At 46.8% G+C, this 16,970-nt stretch overlaps 1 protein-coding gene across 1 annotated transcript in view; it reads left to right on the top strand.

Moving 5' to 3' along the window:
* Positions 1-374: 374 nt before the first annotated feature.
* LOC107118209 (endothelin B receptor-like) overlaps positions 375-16,970 on the top strand; it is a 28,303-nt gene continuing 11,707 nt past the window's right edge. The window contains exons 1-2 of the mRNA XM_015420501.1: positions 375-475; positions 5,437-5,974. Coding sequence (XP_015275987.1) covers positions 5,519-5,974 — 456 coding nt within the window. The 5' untranslated portion in view covers positions 375-475; positions 5,437-5,518. The remainder of the gene's footprint in view (positions 476-5,436; positions 5,975-16,970) is intronic.

Genomic DNA, 16,970 nt, shown 5'->3' with positions numbered 1-16,970 from the left:
ATGAGTTAAAACATGTATAGCAAGACCCACTTAGCCACAAGATCAGGCCAATGACCTTCTGCTGGAGTCTGCTGTCAAGGCCTTCCTTTCTCCCCTGGGGTCTCTCTGCCTTTACCTCCCCCCCCCCCTGCTGCTTTCTGCCCGAAGCACACAACTTATGATTTTCCACTCCCTCATGACATCCTTTCAGTGTCTGCCCTTTTCTTCTGCCCTGTCGCGTCCTGATGCCCATTGGCTGCAGTGCCTGAGTCCCAAGGAGGGGCAGGACCACCGAGCCTCCTATAACAACAGCCTCCTCTTGTTAGAAACACTTCTGCAAGCTGCCTCTCCTTTGGTGCTCCAGGGACTGGGTCTCATCAGCTGCCCTCCAGAGCTTGACCAACTCCCAGCGCGGGAGAACCGTCCCAAGTGCAGAAGATCCTTCCCGTGAATGAGCCTGAAGTGCCCAGCCTCCACTTCCACTCGGACTAGAAAGGTACCGGAATGGTCTCGAGGCAGGGACTTATCTTAGGGTCGTTGTCCATTCAGGATTTGTACAGACTGTTCACATTTGGTGGCGATTGGTCCGTCACAAATACCTGTTGTCATGAATGGAGGTTGTCTGTACTTGAGGCGGATGCAAATCACTGCATGCCCAAGATAAATCAGTCGCTCTAACTTCTGACATTTTATTTGAGGATGAAGGCTGCTTCTGGTGGCAAGGAAGAGCAGCAAGCATGCTTTAAAATTGGGAAGGATAATTTTGTTGTAGTGAAAAAGGCACATGTGTATTTCTGTATCTGTGGAGGGAAGGTGGCATGGTATAGCCTTATCTTGTCCGATATAGGAAGCTAAGCAGGGCCAGCCCTGGTTAGTACTTGGATGGGAGACTTCCAAGGAAACCTGCAGAGGCAGGCAGTGGCAAACCACCTCTGCTCCTCACTTGCCTTGAAAGCCCTTCGCTGTGGTCGCCATAAATCTGCTGTGACTTGATGGTAGTTTACACACATACATAGACACATACCTGTCTATCACGCAATTGATTACTAAATATCTCTGAATAGAGACTAGCGAGACTAGTGAATACCATGAGCCTTTTTTGCCATGCTCATGCTGAAACCTGAAATTGCTATGTAGGAGATAATGAGATGCACAAAAGTGCTCACAGATTCATTGTACAATGAATATTGGGAACAGGTCATGGATTTGGGGAATTTTGGGAACAGGTAGTGGGTGCCATCACAAGTTGGTGCTGGGTCTAACCATAAAACTTGGGGAGGCTCTACACCAAGCATCGTTCTATGATGGAGGCAGCTGTGCTCAAAATGGTGCTCCCTGCAGACACAAAGGTGAGGCCTCCTGAAAGCATCCCAAAGGCGATGCCTTTTCTGAAGCAGCTCCCCTTCCAGTGAGATGACGGAAAGCCAAGATTGGCTCTTTGCTGTGAAAAGAGTGGCCACCAAGAAACACCGGCTGGTGCCGTGGTGCCCACTGACACAACATGGGACCATTACTATAGTCTATTTTATGTGCACTTGCATGAACATACAGATACTTTGATTCATTTCAAAAAATAAACTGAAGTATAATTTTCTAACATTTTGATGGTTTTCTTTTAAGCTAAAACAATTATCAGGTGAACGTTTAAAGCTCTAAATTGTCTGATACCTAAAGGGCTACCTTCTCCATCACTATTGTATCAGTTACTTTTCATTTAATACCCTTCTCTGCATTCCTCTGCTTTTGGAGGTGACCAATGAGAAGGCTTTCCCCCCTGTGGTGGCCCTCAGACTTCAGCACTCTCTCCCTGAGCATCTATTTATTTATTATTTCAATGTATATCCTGTCCTTCCCGTAAACAGGCTCAGGGTGGCTCACAACAATAAATATAATGGAATCTAAAATAATACAATCAAATAATACAATAAAACCAATTTAAAATATTTAGACAGGGCAGTGTAATACATGTACTTCCACTTTCTACAGCTGGGAAAATAAGTGGGCCGATGTTTGACATTTAAATGCCAGCCATAAACCATTCTGTTCTCTAAAGCTTTTAATGACTTTGGTCTGATCTTTACTGCTGTTTTGATTATTTATTTTTCCTTGCTGTGGCCAGTTTTCTTTTTATTTGTATGATTGTATCGTTGTTTCTGTCTCCTTGTGTGGCTTTACATTTTCTTTTGTCAGCCATTTCAAAGGCTGAGGGTCTTCTCTTTTTTAAAAAACCCTATAAATCCTTAGAATAATGGACTCGATGCAGTTCAGGGTCCATTGTGACAACAGCTTAACCCTTTAGCTGTGGGTGGAGTTTTTGGCTTAAATGGGGCTTCAATTTCATACTAACAGAAGGAGCATGATACAGCAGAAGCTGAGGTTTGGTGTAAGATCTCATGCTTCCATGTGCTAGGTCACTCCCCCCCCCCCCCAAGCTATAGAATTGCAGGTACATGGGGCTGGGGAAAGCTTTTTCCTCTCCAGCTGAAATCCTGGAGAGTGTTGCCAGGCGGAGTAGACAAAACTGAGCTATGTTCGTGGTCTTCAGTCTTCTTAGACCCAGGACCAATGTTCCCTCTAAGCTGTGGAGGCTTGTGAGCAAAAATTCTACTTTGTGAGCGACTGGCATTAAAGTTGTGAGCGAGCGATTTGGCTACTGCATAAATCAGTTTGCTCTGGAGCCCTCCTTCCTGAGCTAAGGCAAAAATGTGTGAGCCAGAGGCTAAAAAACTGTGAGCTAGCTCACACTAACTCAGCTTAGAGGGAACACTGCCCAGGACCCCTTAAAACTGCAAGCATGTGACTTCTGAATAACATGACAGGAAGACGAACCAGAGTTATGACCTCACCAGTTTCAAGGCTAGGAGTGTGGGCAGCCAACCAAGAGAGCCAGGGGGAGGAAACACGAGCCAAGGACTAGAGAGGTAGACTGTCCTGAGGAAGAAGCCAAGGGGCCAAGCTGTGGAGGAATCCTCTCGACCACTGAGAGACCTCCTCTCGCTGCCCTGTTGCTCCTCTGTGTGCACCCCAAGAGAGGCAGGAGGTTTATACATGAGCATTAGCAGGCAAGCCCTTCAAAAAGGCAGCCAACAAAAATGGCTGTGGTGGTGGGGTCACAACCTCATAGGCAGAGTTCAGCTTTTCTCACAGCAGAATCTGGATTCATGCCATTGAAACAGTGGTTTGAATGCACCGGGAAGGGAATTCACTTATTTATTTAAATTCTTTTTTTTTTGGTCAATTTTTTTTATTTAGGATATAAACATTCATAATCAACATTATATTTTTTTACATTTGTCCCTTTCATACCCCCTTCCCTAATATATGGCTTCCCACAGTGCTTCGACCTCCTGCCCATCTCTTTCTTAATTTTTACAACAACAATTTTCTTTTTGTAATTCACTAGGTAACTATTATTTCACTATAGTAATTAATTTTTAACTTATCCTATCTCCCAAGCTTATTTATTTAAATTCTTTTAAGCTGCCTTTCCATCCATTTTAGGGTCCCCACAGCATAGGGTTGCCAGCCTCACGGTTGAGGTGTGGGCCGCCCCACCTTCAGCTCCCATTTCTGTCCTGTGCAAGGCCAAGGTCTGGAAGTCAAGGCAGGAGCTGGAATGGCTAGGCATAGATGTTGTTCCCACAAAGGCTGTGTGCAAACTGAGGCCTTAAATGCTATTGCAAGGGGGTGGAGATCAATGTTCCCTCTAAGCTGTGGAGTCTTGTGAGCAAAAATTCTACATTGTGAGCTGCTGGCATTAAAGTTGTGAGCAGGCGATTTGGCTGCTGCATAAATTAGTTTGCTCTGGAGCCCTCCTTCCTGAGCTGAGACAAAAATCTGTGAGCCGGAGGCTAAAAAACTGTGAGCTAGCTCACACTAACTCAGCTTAGAGGGAACACTGGTGGAGATACAGGCTCCTCCCCTCCAGGATCTGGCTACAGGTACTTAATGGTGCTGGGCCTACCACAGGGAATACTGCAGCTGAGGAGCTTTGGGACTGAGTCTGAATCTAGGGCTCTTTTCCATGGTGAGCAGACTGGCTCAGACTCTTAGGGTTCCTCCTGCACATCAAGGGAGGGTTCTGAACATATCCCAACTGACTGCGGTGGTATTAAGTGCCCAGTTCCCTTCTCCTCTGCAGCCTTCTCATCCAAGGAGGAGTCTGCACGCTGGGCCATGACAATTTCCTGCTACTATTCTGAGTGGCATCAGGAGAAAAATAAAATTAAAAAATGGATGTCAGGCTGATGGTGTGATGTCACTTCCAGGAAAACCTGGATGTGATGTCATGGCTCTCTAGGAATTCCTGGAAACTCTATGGTTTTTATGATTCCCAAAGAGGTGTGATATCACTTCTGGGTTTCCCCCCAAACTCTAATTAGAGTGCCAAAGCAAAAGATTCCACTATGGAGATAGACTTTGAGTCCACATAAACAGCCAATGGTGGTCTTCATTTGAATATCCAAGGCTCTCACTTTGTGCAGTGCTAGTCTTTGTCTATTTCTGTCATCAACTCTAGAAGTTTACACAGCCCCCCCTCCCCCCCATCTTCAACCAGTCCCTGGATCAGGGGTGGCCAAACTTGCTTAACGTAAGAGCCACATAGAATAAACATCAGATGTTTGAGAGCCACAAGACATGAACAGATATTACATGTCTTTATTGGAAAATATGCAAATCTGCTTTTTATTAACATTAAATGAGACTGCCAAAAATAATAACAAAAGGGGTAAAAGCAGATATTGATAATGGTATTTATTTGTCCAATGATATTTGTTTGCTCATGATATTTAGCCTCCCCAGCCGCCCTGCTGGGAGCTGCACAAGATGTGTGAAAAAGCAGCATGCTGCTCCCGAGCCACAGTTTGGCCACCCCTGCTCTTGATAGAAGTAATTGCCCCATAAGAAAGTCCCTTTCATTCACATGGTGAGACTGATTACAACTGGGTCAGGGCCTTTTAAGCTGTGGCCCTGTAGAATCATCTGTCCTCTGAGATCTGACCTTGTAGGCCATGTATGGATAATAGAAAGTTGCTGTTGAAGTGCAGCTGATATAGTCTTTGGCGTATTGTTTTGAGGGTACGAGAAACTGAAGACTTCTATTAGTTAAGTACGGCTAGGTACACACAATATGGAAAGGGGTAGACCAGCACGTGGTGGGTGCTAATAGAGGAGGAGAGGAGGACTTGGGGGATCCATGAAAAAAAAATCATTCAAAATGGGGACTCCCACATTACTAAAGCCTGAGAACCACAGACCGAGCCACAGTCAAATCTAAGGTTTCTTTTTAAACTGAGGACACTATTTTTACATGTTTTGTAGTGTTTCTAGTCCTTGTGGGGGCTGTCGCTTTCCCTTCAGGAACAATGATCCAATTCAAGGGAATTCATTGAGAGTTTAAGTGTCATTCCACACTCTTATAACCCAGATTCCTCATCGTACGTCTTCTTTCCACAGGTGAGATCAGGAGCTGTCAGGGAATATCTTTAGCACTGCGTCCCTCAAGCACTCTGGCTGCACCTTGGTCTTGTGGTTTCCAATGGGCACCCTTCCACCCCCTCTGGCGTTCACCTCTTTCTTGGTGTGCCTCACCCTAAGCGTCTACAGCCAGACGGCCAACAGTTTTAGGGACAGCACCCTCTCTTTTGAAGTCCTCGGCCGAGATAAACCTTACAGCCTCATCCAGCCAGGTATCTTCCTGGACTCCAAAGTCACCTCCAACCAATCCGGAGCCTCTCTGAGAGATGTCGTCACTCAGGCCCCACAGCTCTCAGTCATGTGTACAAAGCGGACGGAAATCAGGCAGGCCTTTAAGTACATCAACACCTTTGTGTCCTGCACCATCTTCATTGTGGGCATCATCGGCAACTCCACCCTGCTCAGGATCATCTACAAGAACAAGTGCATGAGGAACGGGCCCAATGTTCTCATCGCCAGCCTGGCTCTGGGGGATCTTCTCTACATCCTCATTGCCCTGCCCATCAATGCCTATAAGGTAGGCATCTCTGACAAGGATGGAGAAGGGGAAGCAAGGAACCGATCTTGGGGTGGGGTGGGGAACTTATCATCCCTACCGTGCCCTCTCTTGGAAATCAAGGCTATGGGGTGCTAGACCATACCACAGTGAGGTCAGTGTGGTTGTACCTCCTCATCTGGAGCGCTGATTTGTCCTGCTTGAGATGGAATTTTGAGACCAGTGGCACCTTTAAGATCAACAAAGTCTTGTTTCAGGTATAAGCTTTCATGTGCAAAGCACACAAGAAGTGTGAGCGCTCATGAAAGCTTATACCCAGAATGAAACTTTGTTGGTATTAAAGGTGCCACTGGACTCAAATTTTGTTCTGCTGCTTCGGACCAAAACGGCTACCTGCCTGAATTTGTCCTGCTTAAGGTTGTTGTTGTTTTTTAAAGTACCTATTTATTTATTTATAGTTAGCTATACCCTGTGGTCATTTCGTAGAAAAAGAGGAGCAGGAGCTCATTAGCATCACTTATTTGCATATGCCACACCCTCTGACATCACCGGAGGTGTGTCAGAAAGCAACACCCACAGCTCAGGCTCCACTGGACTGTTTTGGATTGCTAGCTATTGGGGGGGGGGGGGAATACGTGCAGATCTGTCCTCGCAGAGGAGGGAGAGCTTGTACCTGAATAAACCTTGGTCTTAAAGGTGCCACTGGACTGTTTTGGGCCGAGGGGGCGGGGAAGGCTCTGCAATTTACCTGGCTGTTTCTTGCTCTGACTGAGGGCTGCTGGGAGGGGGGGGTGGGGCTTGTTGCATGTACCCGCCCCCTGGGCTCTTTACCGCCGGAGCTCCGCTCCTGTGCGCTCCTGCAGGAAATGACCCCCGGCCCTGGCTATACCCTACTTTCCTTCCCAAGGGGAGAAAATTTATGTCACGACAACTTCCTTTGAATAATGGTTTTAGAATCCAAATGTTTTTGGTTCAAAAAAAAAATCAATCGGTCGGGTTGCCAGCTTTGGGTTGGGAAATTCCTGGAGATATAGGAATGGAGCCTGGGGTGGCAGGGTTTTGGAAGGGAGGGAGGGGAGGGGAGGGACTTCAGTGGGGTATAATGCCATAGACTGCACCCTCCAAATCAGCCATTTTCTACAGAGGAATTCATCTCTGTAGTGTGGAGAGGACTTGTAATTCTTTATGATCTTCAGGTCCCACCTGGAGGTTGGCAACCATACGACGACTCCCTCTCCCAGAGTAGTAGTGCTCTGTACTCCAGCCGATCCATCCCACTGTCTCCCACTTGGGTTCTACTTGTTCCACGTGGATATTTTTTAATGATTATTCTCATCACTGCTTTTATGAACCTGGAAAAAATTAGCTGTAGTGACTGTAAGCAGGGGATTCAAAAAAGCTAATTGATATGTTATGTAAGCTAGTGTGGTATAGTTAGAGTGCTGTACTAGGACTGAGGAGGATCAGGCTCAAACCCCCACTCTGCCATGAAGTCTACAGGGTCATCTTGGGCCAATTGCACTCTCAGCCTAACCTACCTCACAAGGTTGTTGTGAGGATCAAACAGCGGAAGGGAGACTCGTGTATGCTCCCCTGATCACCTTGGAGAAACAGTGGGATAAAAATGTACTAAATAAATAATTAAGGGAGGACACTGACCGTCTGAACCCTCTGAAGCCTCTGAACTTAAAACGAATAACGGTTAAACTTACAGTTAAAATTCAGAGGTGCTAAAATAAAATCACAAGACAATGTATAGCAGTCCCTCTTGACTCTTATGAGGACATCGCTGGATTCATTCTTTTGGAGCTTCACCAGGAAATGAAGCAGCCCCACCTAGTGAGAAAGACTGGCTAACGCCTTGCTTGAGTGTTGAACGATGAACAAAAGCTTATGTGTAGGCAATGTCTGACAGTTCTTACACTCTGGGAAGTGGCAGGGGTAAACAAATTAGTTTGCTCCTAAGAATGCGTGGGAAATGGTCTTAATATTGGGATCCATGTCAGTTATTTAGAATATAAACCAGTTTAGATTAGCAGAGCAGCTGTGGTTGCTTAAAAGGTAAGCTGTGTGATAAAACTGAGCTGGATATACCTTCCTGGATGTTAAAACTCTGCGAACCAAGCAGGCCAGAAAGAAGCTATAAATAAGGTTGCCAGCTCCGGATTGGGAAATAACTAGAGATTTTGGGGGGTGGAGCCTGAGGAGGGTGGGGTTTAGAGAGGGGAGGGACTTCAATGGGGTATAATACCATAGAGCCCACCTTCCAAAGCAGCCATTTGCTTCAGGTGAACTGGTCTCTACTACCTGGAAATCAGTAGTAATCCCAGGAGATCTTCAGCCACTGTCTGGAGGTTGGCAAGCCTAGCGATAAAAAAGAAGGCATGCAAGAGATGAAGAAACAGGTGGAAATCCTGTGCAAATATATTTGTTATAAAAGGTGGGTTTTGTTTATCTGAGCATCAGCTGGGCAAAGACTATCAGTGTCAGCCAAATGAGCCTGGCACCTGGTGTACACAGCCAGTGAGACTCCAGGAGCAAACAAAACTTTATTGCAATAAAGGGCACCTCGGCAGCAAAACCCAAGGACTCCACCCAAGCAATATAGGCATCAGCTTTTTATACACTGAAACAAACAACATTTAGACAATTGCAAATGTCTACAGCTTACGGAGCCTTAACTTCCTTTATCTCCCTTATATATAAAAGCCAAATGGTGGTGGCACTTCTCTAGAACATTCCACACACTCTGGAATTGGTTGGTGCCCTGGTGTGTCACTCAGAATCTGTCCCTATCCACTGGCTGCATTGCTTGAGTCTCGCCTCCAACATTCTAACTTACACAAACAAAGCAATTGAAAAATGGCTTCAGTCTTGCCTATCCTCAGCAGCCATGTTGGTCCATAGGAAAATTGCAAACGCGAGAGGCATGTCATAAGAGCAACTGAAATGTCCCAAAGTGGTGGGCACGCAAAAAGATGCTGCGCTCCCCAGCATACTTCATCAAGCTGGATGTTCAAGAACAAAAATTTAAAAAGGAGAAAGGGGAAGAAAAAGATGTTTCAGGACATGATGGAGGGAAAATGGTACAAAGCATATTCTGCTGATGAAAGCTTCTTCCATCTATGATGGATCCACACAACTGAGTGGTGGTTCTCACCTTCAGAGTGACCTCTGGGAAACCACCTATGAAGTCTCATGTACGGTATCTTTCCTCTCACCTGAGCAGAGCATATGTCAGAAGAGATACATGCTGAAAAGATGTTTAATACTATCACTGTTTCAGAATTAAGACTTGATTTAAAGAATGATATGGCAGTATTATAACTTAACCAATTCATTATATGAATGACATCTGTCCTTATAAGAATGAATCAATATTAATCAGTGCATCAGATCCTTCACTGAACAGATATGCATAAACTGGGATTTGAAAAACTTCCTCTATTTGGCTTTCAATGACCTACCAATGACTGGGTTACCAACTTCCAGGTGGTGCTTGGAGACCCCTAGAATTATAACATCTCCAGACCATGCTCCTTTTAAGCTATGGAGTCTGTGAGCAAAAATTCTACTTTGTAAGCTACTGGCATTAAAGTTGTGAGCGAGCGATTTGGCTACTGCATACATTAGTTTGCTCTGGAGCCATCCTTCCCGAGCTGAGACAAAAACGTGTGAGCCGGAGGCTAAAAGACTGTGAGCCAGCTCACACTAACTCACCTTAGAGGGAACACTGTTCCAGGCTACAGAGATAAATTCCCCCGGGGGCAACGGCAGGTTTTGAGGGCAGGTTCCCTGGCATTCCACCTCTGCTGAGCTTCCTCCCCTCCCTTCCCCAAATGCCACCTCCTTCAGGCTCTGCCCTAGGGATAGATAAACACAGAAAACACCGTGTTGAAATAATAAACACAATATTCACATGCACTTATAGCTAAATATATTTGATTCATATACACAACATCAACTCTAGTGTATTGTAAACACTTTCAAACGACAGCATCACGTTTCAAACACTTTCAAACTAAGTTATATAACACGAAGAGTCCAACTGTCTTCTTCCTGATGGAGGATACATACCAATGTACAGTTATTTGCACCGAACAATGCAGCAACCTACTGTACTTTCCCAAGTGATGATCCATCAGGTAAAGCTAGCAGGCAGCTTGTATTTCTCACTGTGATGATTCAGCTTAGCAAGCAAGCCTAGTAGATGTATTTTCCCATGAGGTGATTCAGCTAGCAAGCAAGCCTAGCAACACACCTCCCGGGCATAACCTGCGTGTTTCGAACAAATCTTCTTCAGGCATAACTTTTCCTGGAACCACAGCTCTTGAATTTACCCATGCATAAGTCAAACAATGTAAACATGGCTGTTCTGGTTCTCCCTAGGGATGCCAGCCTCCAGGTGGGACCTGGGGATCCCCTGGAATTACAGCTCATCTCCAGACTACAGAGATCAGTTCTCCTGGGGGGGGGAAATGGATGCTTTGGAGGGTGGAGTAAATGGCACGGTACCCCACTGAGGTCCCTGTCCTCTCCAGGCTCTATCCCCAAATCTTCCGGAGTTTCCCAGCCTGCAGGTGGCATCGCTACACCCCCCCACCCTCCCATCAGTGGCCAGGGAGGACCTAGCAATCGTAACCACCCCCCTAATTTCCAGTAATTCCCCAACTCAAACTTAGCAACCCTAGAAGACTCCGGGTGTTCTTGTGAGTGGGACATTCCTCCTTGAACCCCCTTGCTGCTATTTCCAGCACAATGGAGCAATACAAAAGAGCCCCCTGTTGGGTGGCCAAGAGCCAGAGAGGTTGGTCAGATGGTAAAAAGGCAGGCCGGCTAGGCCTCGGCATGTGGTCGACTTGGAGGTCCCCAGGGCACAATATCTCTATGGGGCACATCTATTTCCGGCAGCCCTGCTCAGAGGCCGGTTTTGCGCACCAGCCCAGATGCCTCATGATTAAAATTAATCAGGAGACATTTGGGCTAGGATCCAAAATAGCCGTGTGGGTGTATGGGGGCAGTGGCATGAGTCTTTTCACTGCAGGCTCACTCTTTGATCTGGGGGTCTGTGATCTCTTCTCAGTTTCTGGCTGGGATGGAGTCTGCAATGAAGACGTCTCCCTGCCCCGCCCCATGTTAGTCCTGACATCTCTGCTCATACTTCGCTCTGCAGGGGGGGAATTAAAGTTCAACAGAGCCATTTATATTTTAAAGACTGTGCAAAATGGGGATGCAAGACAGACCGGACGTTTGATCTGAGCATGATGCAGAGTTCTGTGATCCTTTTCTTGGCTTTTTTTTTTCTTCATCCGAACACAGCCCGGACCGACTGTGTCTGAGGAGAGGAGGTGGGTGGTGGATGTAGGGGCCGAACACTTCCCCCTCCTGTTGTTTTTCTAGCTCAAAACTGCCCTCCCCAGCTACCTTTTCATCCACGAGGCAATGAAGCTACAGAGGCCTCAGCTCTTTGCTCCTGCAGGGAAAAGCCGCCTGGGGAAGGTGATTCTGAGCTGGGGGGAAAGGACTCAGCCAGTTCCCCCTAGTCTGGCCCCTTCTCAGCTCTGATGAACCAGGAAAATACCCTGGGCAGCATAACCAGAAACAGCAGAGGCACGTAGGATTGCCAGCAGTGTTCCCTCTAAGCTGAGCCAGTGTGAGCTAGCTCACAGTTTTTTAGCCTCCGGCTCACACCTTTTTTGTCTTGGCTCAGGAAGGACAGCTCCAGAACAAACTAATTCATGCAGTAGGCAAATCACTCGCTCACAGCTCACAAAGTGGAGGTTTTGCTCACAAGACTCCACAGCTTAGAGGGAGCACTGGTTGCCAGCTCTGGGGTGGGAAATACCTGGAGATTTGGGGAGTGGAGCCTGAGGAGGGCGGGGTTTAAGGAAGGGAGGGACCTCAGTGGGGTAGAATGCCATAGAGGGCACTTTCCAAAGCAGCTGTTTTCTCCAGGGAAAATGACCTCTGCAGCCAGGAGACCCGTTGCAGTTCTGGGAGATCTCCAGCGACCACCTGGAGACTGGCAACTCTAGATGGAGCTCTGTGTTAGGGATGGGCACAAACTGGGAAAATGCGGTTCGTTTCCGTTCATGGTTTGTGGCATGTCCAGTTTGTGAGTCATGAACCATCACAAATTTTAGGAGCTAAATGAACCAGTTTGGTTGGTGATGCAGTAGAATGCACACACACACACACCCGTGTGCAAGAGACACCAAACTCACAAGGGTTCTCTGACTCATTCTCCTCTATCTGCCCTCCACGTTTGGTGATGATTGGATTTACAGGGTCTGTTACTGCCCCCCACCCCCCATCCTCCTTTGTTTCCAGTGGAACAGAATCAAAGTCCCAGAGAATCTCTGCAGAAGAAACTGAAGGTGGGGGCATTTTTGCAAGCCCAGCAGGACCAGTACCCAGCAGATCCAACTGTCATTGTGGCAATGTCAGCTCAATGAGACTGATGTCTAGCACAGAATCACACACCAAGCAAGATGGGGGGTTCCAAGCCCAGCAGAATCAATGCAATGTGATAGCACCTAGCAGAACTCAGTGCCAATGTGGCACTGCCGGCTCAATTTCAATCCAAGCGGGGGGGGCACTTTTTCAAGCCCAGCAGAACCAGTACAATGTACAGAGTGCCTAGCAGTACCAGTGCAATCACAGAGTGCTCAACAGAACCCAATGTCAATGTGGCAATGCCAGCTCAATCACAATCCAAGCAAGGGGGGCATTTTTGCAAGCCCAGCAGAACCAGTACAATGTTCAGAGTGTCTAGCAGTACCAGTGCAATCACAGAGTGTCCAGCAGAACCCAGTGCCAATGTGGCACTGCCAGCTCAACAGGACCAATGTCAAGCACAGAATTACAATCCAAGCAAGGGGGAGTTGCAAGCCCAGCAGAACCAGTGCAATGTATTGGTGCCCAGCAGAACCCAGTGCCATTGTGGCAATGCCAGCTCAACAGAACTGATGTGAAATACAGAATCATGATCCAAGCAAGGGGGGTTGCAAGCCTAGCACAGCATGTTCAGTGTACAGAATGCCCAGCAGAACCCAGTGCCACTGTGGCAATGCAAGTAAATGAGGACTAATGGAAAATCAGAGAATCCCTGCAGTACAAACTGAAGAGGGGGCAATTTTTTTCAAGCCCAGTACAACCAGTTCAGTGTACACAATGCCCAGCAGAATCCAGTGGCAGTGTGGCACTACAAGCTTTAAAGGACTGGTCTCAAAGTAGAGTTGCAAGAAATACAAGTGTGTGTGTGAGAGGGGGTGATTTTGCAAGTGCAGCACAACCAGTTATAACTTATAATGTGCAGAGTGCCCAGCAGAACCCAGTGCCAATGGCATTGCAAGCTTCAAAGGACTGATCTCAAAGCACAGAGTCACAAATCCAAGCCCGGGGGTGGTGGTGGTGGTGCAAGCCCTGTGCAAGAAAATGGGAAAAGAATACAAAGGAATGCAGGCAAAGGGCGGGGGGACCTCTAAAAACTGACGGGAAGTTTGGTAAACATTTTGACTGAGAGGAGACTGTCTGGAAATGCATCCATTCAGGAACCAAAGGAACTGCTTGAAAGTTCATGGAAAGTTTGCGCTGGTTGACCTGCCACAAACTTCTTTTTGTGACCCACAAAACATTCAAAATTCACCACAAACTTTAGTCCATGAGCCAGTTTGTGCCTATCCCTTCTCCATGTGGTGTGTAGTTGGTAGGTCAATGATGAACGTAGATTATTTTAAGGTTGCTAACATTGGGTTGGGAAATTAATGGAGATTTGGGGATAAAAACTTGGGAGGGGGGAATTTGGACAAGGGAGGGAGCTCAGGAGTGTGGTGCCATAGCATCTGCCCTCCAAAGCTTCCATTTCCCCCAGGTAGGGATGCCAGCCTCCAGGTGGGACCTGGGGATCCCCCGAAATTACAGCTCATCCCCTGAAATTACAGGTTGTGTGGCATTGTACCCCACTGAGGTCCCTGTCCTCCCCAGGCTCCACTCCAAAATCTCCAGGAGTTTCCCAACTTGGAGCTGGGAACCCTTCCTCCATGGAAACTGATGCCTGTACTCTGGAGATTGCTTGTAGTGCCAGGATCCACCTGGAGGTTGGCAAATCACATCTACACACAGGACAAAGCCCAGATCTTCAAGTCAACTGAAGCCAGGTGTTTCAATTTTGGTGTAAAATGACTGCTGTGAACCTTGGACAAGATGTTCAGGACATAAGAGGGCAGATAGTTCCAGTCCTTTAGCAGTATATCCTTTTAGGCATTCTCTCCCACCTAATGTGGTAGCAAGCATTCCAGATCTTATTTTTTATATAGGCATATAATCAGATTTTCAGCATGAAAAGAGATGACACTTGCTAGTCGAATCCAAAGTAAACCAGTGTACTAATTAGATTTCCAGCAGAGATGCTTCATTAGAAGAATGGAGAACTTTGTGACCCAATGGAGGGGGAGTCACACTTTCATGAATTTCACTGACAGTTTGAAATGCTTTGCTCTCATGACTTCTGTTATCGAGATCTGATCTTATAACCTTTGGAAGTGAATCACTTGTCTCTTAATGGGAAAATGTATATATCCGGGATGGTATTCATGAGTTCTACAAATGTTTGCTCAAATGGTAAAACACTGTGTCTGAGAGGTGGTACAGTTATTCTTTGGGGGACAGCACAGCTATGGTCGCCAACCTCCAGGTGCTGCCTACCTGGAGATCTCTTGCTATTACAACCGATCCGCAGATGACAGAGATCAGTTCCCCTGGAGAAAATGGCTGCCTTGGAGGATGGACTGTATGGCATTGTAGCCTGCTGAGGCCCCTCCCCTCCGCAAACCCAGACCTCACCCTCAAATCCACCAGCTATTTCCCAACACAGAGTTGGCAGCCCTAAGCGTAGCTCAATTGTAGAGCACGCAGAGGTTTGAACACATGGACATGAATCTGCCTTATGCTGAATCAGACCCTTGGTCCATCAAAGTCAGTGTTGTCGACTCAGACTGGCAGTGGGTCTCCAAGGCCTCAAGTAGAGGTCTTTCACATCAGCTACTGCCTGGTCCTTTTTAACTGGAGAGGCCAGGGATTGAATCTGGGTCCTTCTGCGTGCCAAGCAAAAGCACATCATGGCCCCTCCCTATGTAGTCAACCCCCCAGGCCAAAATGCATGTGACACGAAAGTCCTATGACTGGGACTTATTTGGATCTAAAATGCCATTATGGAGGTGGAGCAATGTGGACTGCGGTGGAGGAGCTGCGGGGGGAGGGGGGATTAACTCACTCCCCCCCATACCACTGCCCCAAGTCAAAAATCAGAGCAGCATCTATGGTGCTTGTTTTGTTCTTCAAAACAACCTTGTGAGGCGGACCTGGCTCCAGCCCTTCAGGCAAACCAAGCAGGCTACCTGGGGTTGCCAGGGCCTACTGGCCACTGGCAGGGTAGGGGTGCCAGCTCCTGGCTGAGGGTGTGTGCAGCCTGGGGAGGACAGGGACCTCAGTGCGACACAGTGCCAGAGTCCACCCTGCAAAGCATCCATTTTCTCCAGGGGAACTGGTCTCTGTATGGAGATGAGCTGGGATTCCGGGGGATCCCCAGGTCCCACCTGGAGGCTGGCATCCCTAAGGCCACCTCCCTTGCTGACCTGGCAATGTACAGGGCCATTGTTTGGTACTGGGGGGAGAGCCTCTTTATTTATATATCCGATGCATTTTCATCCCACTGTTCCTCCCAGAAGCGCAAGGATGCTTATATCATTCTCCCCGCCATTTGATCCTCACACAGTAACCCTGTGAGGTCAGCACAGATGGTCAATGCCATAGAGAAACAAAGGCAGCTTCTCCAAGCGCCTTGCCTGGGGATTGGTAAACAAAAAGAACTGTGCACCAACACTGTCCATAAAATCCAGATGTTCTTTTTATAAGCAAATTAATGCACCCTGCAATACTGTATGCACACAAGGACTTCACCAGACAGATGAATACACAAAATACCTTCTTCAAAGGATGTACGAAGTGTGAGTATAGTAGTTCCAAGTCACACTATTAAGAACAACTCTTTTAAGTGTTCAAATTCTGTCCACAAAAAATTCTTTCACCATACAGATCTTCCTGCTTTCTCTGATGTGAATGCTAGCTTATTCCAAACACGTTTCCCATATGCTTTCTCAGAGACCAGATCTGATTAAATTTTGTTCCAGGTGTATACTCTGTAAACCAAAAAACAGAAATTACATATCTTTGCATACTGTCACCAAGAACCCATTCTTACAATATAAGAATGTTACAATTTCAACAGGGACCTCGTCCTCTGAAGCGGATCGCGCTGAAAAGCTGCATCATCCAACCTTCCTGCAAAACCTGTTCTTGATGACAGTTTACAAAACCATTTGTAACCAAATTTCAAGGAACAGTCATAGCCAGAACTACTTCTAAATTATTTCTAAGCCAGTGTGTCAAAAGAAAATATGAAAGGTCAAAACACTGCTATTTACATCAGGCCACTCAGTTTAGGCCTGATTTGGAGTTTGAACTAGGTACCTTACCAATCAGAGAATAAGCTCAACACTTCATTAATTAGTCATCTGGCAGGGAGTAATCCAACGCTCCCTTCATTTTCTGTTCCATTCAAGATGTTTTGAATGTTTATCCACAAGATTCAAGAAGCCCAGCAGTACCAGGGAACAGTGACAGGCACCACTGCGCCCTCGAACACTGTGTCGGGGATCACTGCAGTAGCCCAACATTGAACTCTCACAAAATTACATTGGAAGAGTGCTTGGGCTTGCATTGTAATGAAGCCAACAGTGACAGTACGTAACAGTATCACAGGATTTCCCCCTTCCATGTTACTACTGCCCATGTGTGCTGGTAAAAAAGCCTCCCAGTTGTACATGTGAGTGTGCTGAGAGCCTTTTGGTGTGATGGGTAATGCGCCAGATGAAAATAATCTTGATGCATGTACAGTCCCATCCAGACGGCTGGTTTTCCCCACAGTGTTTTATCCATGAACATGTGCATACCTGTA

Source organism: Gekko japonicus, unplaced genomic scaffold, assembly GCF_001447785.1.
Source record: "Gekko japonicus isolate JY-2015 unplaced genomic scaffold, Gekko_japonicus_V1.1 scaffold507, whole genome shotgun sequence".
Lineage (NCBI taxonomy): Eukaryota > Metazoa > Chordata > Lepidosauria > Squamata > Gekkonidae > Gekko > Gekko japonicus.
The sequence above is the reverse complement of the archived record's forward strand: the minus strand, read 5'-3'. Positions and strand labels throughout refer to the sequence as shown.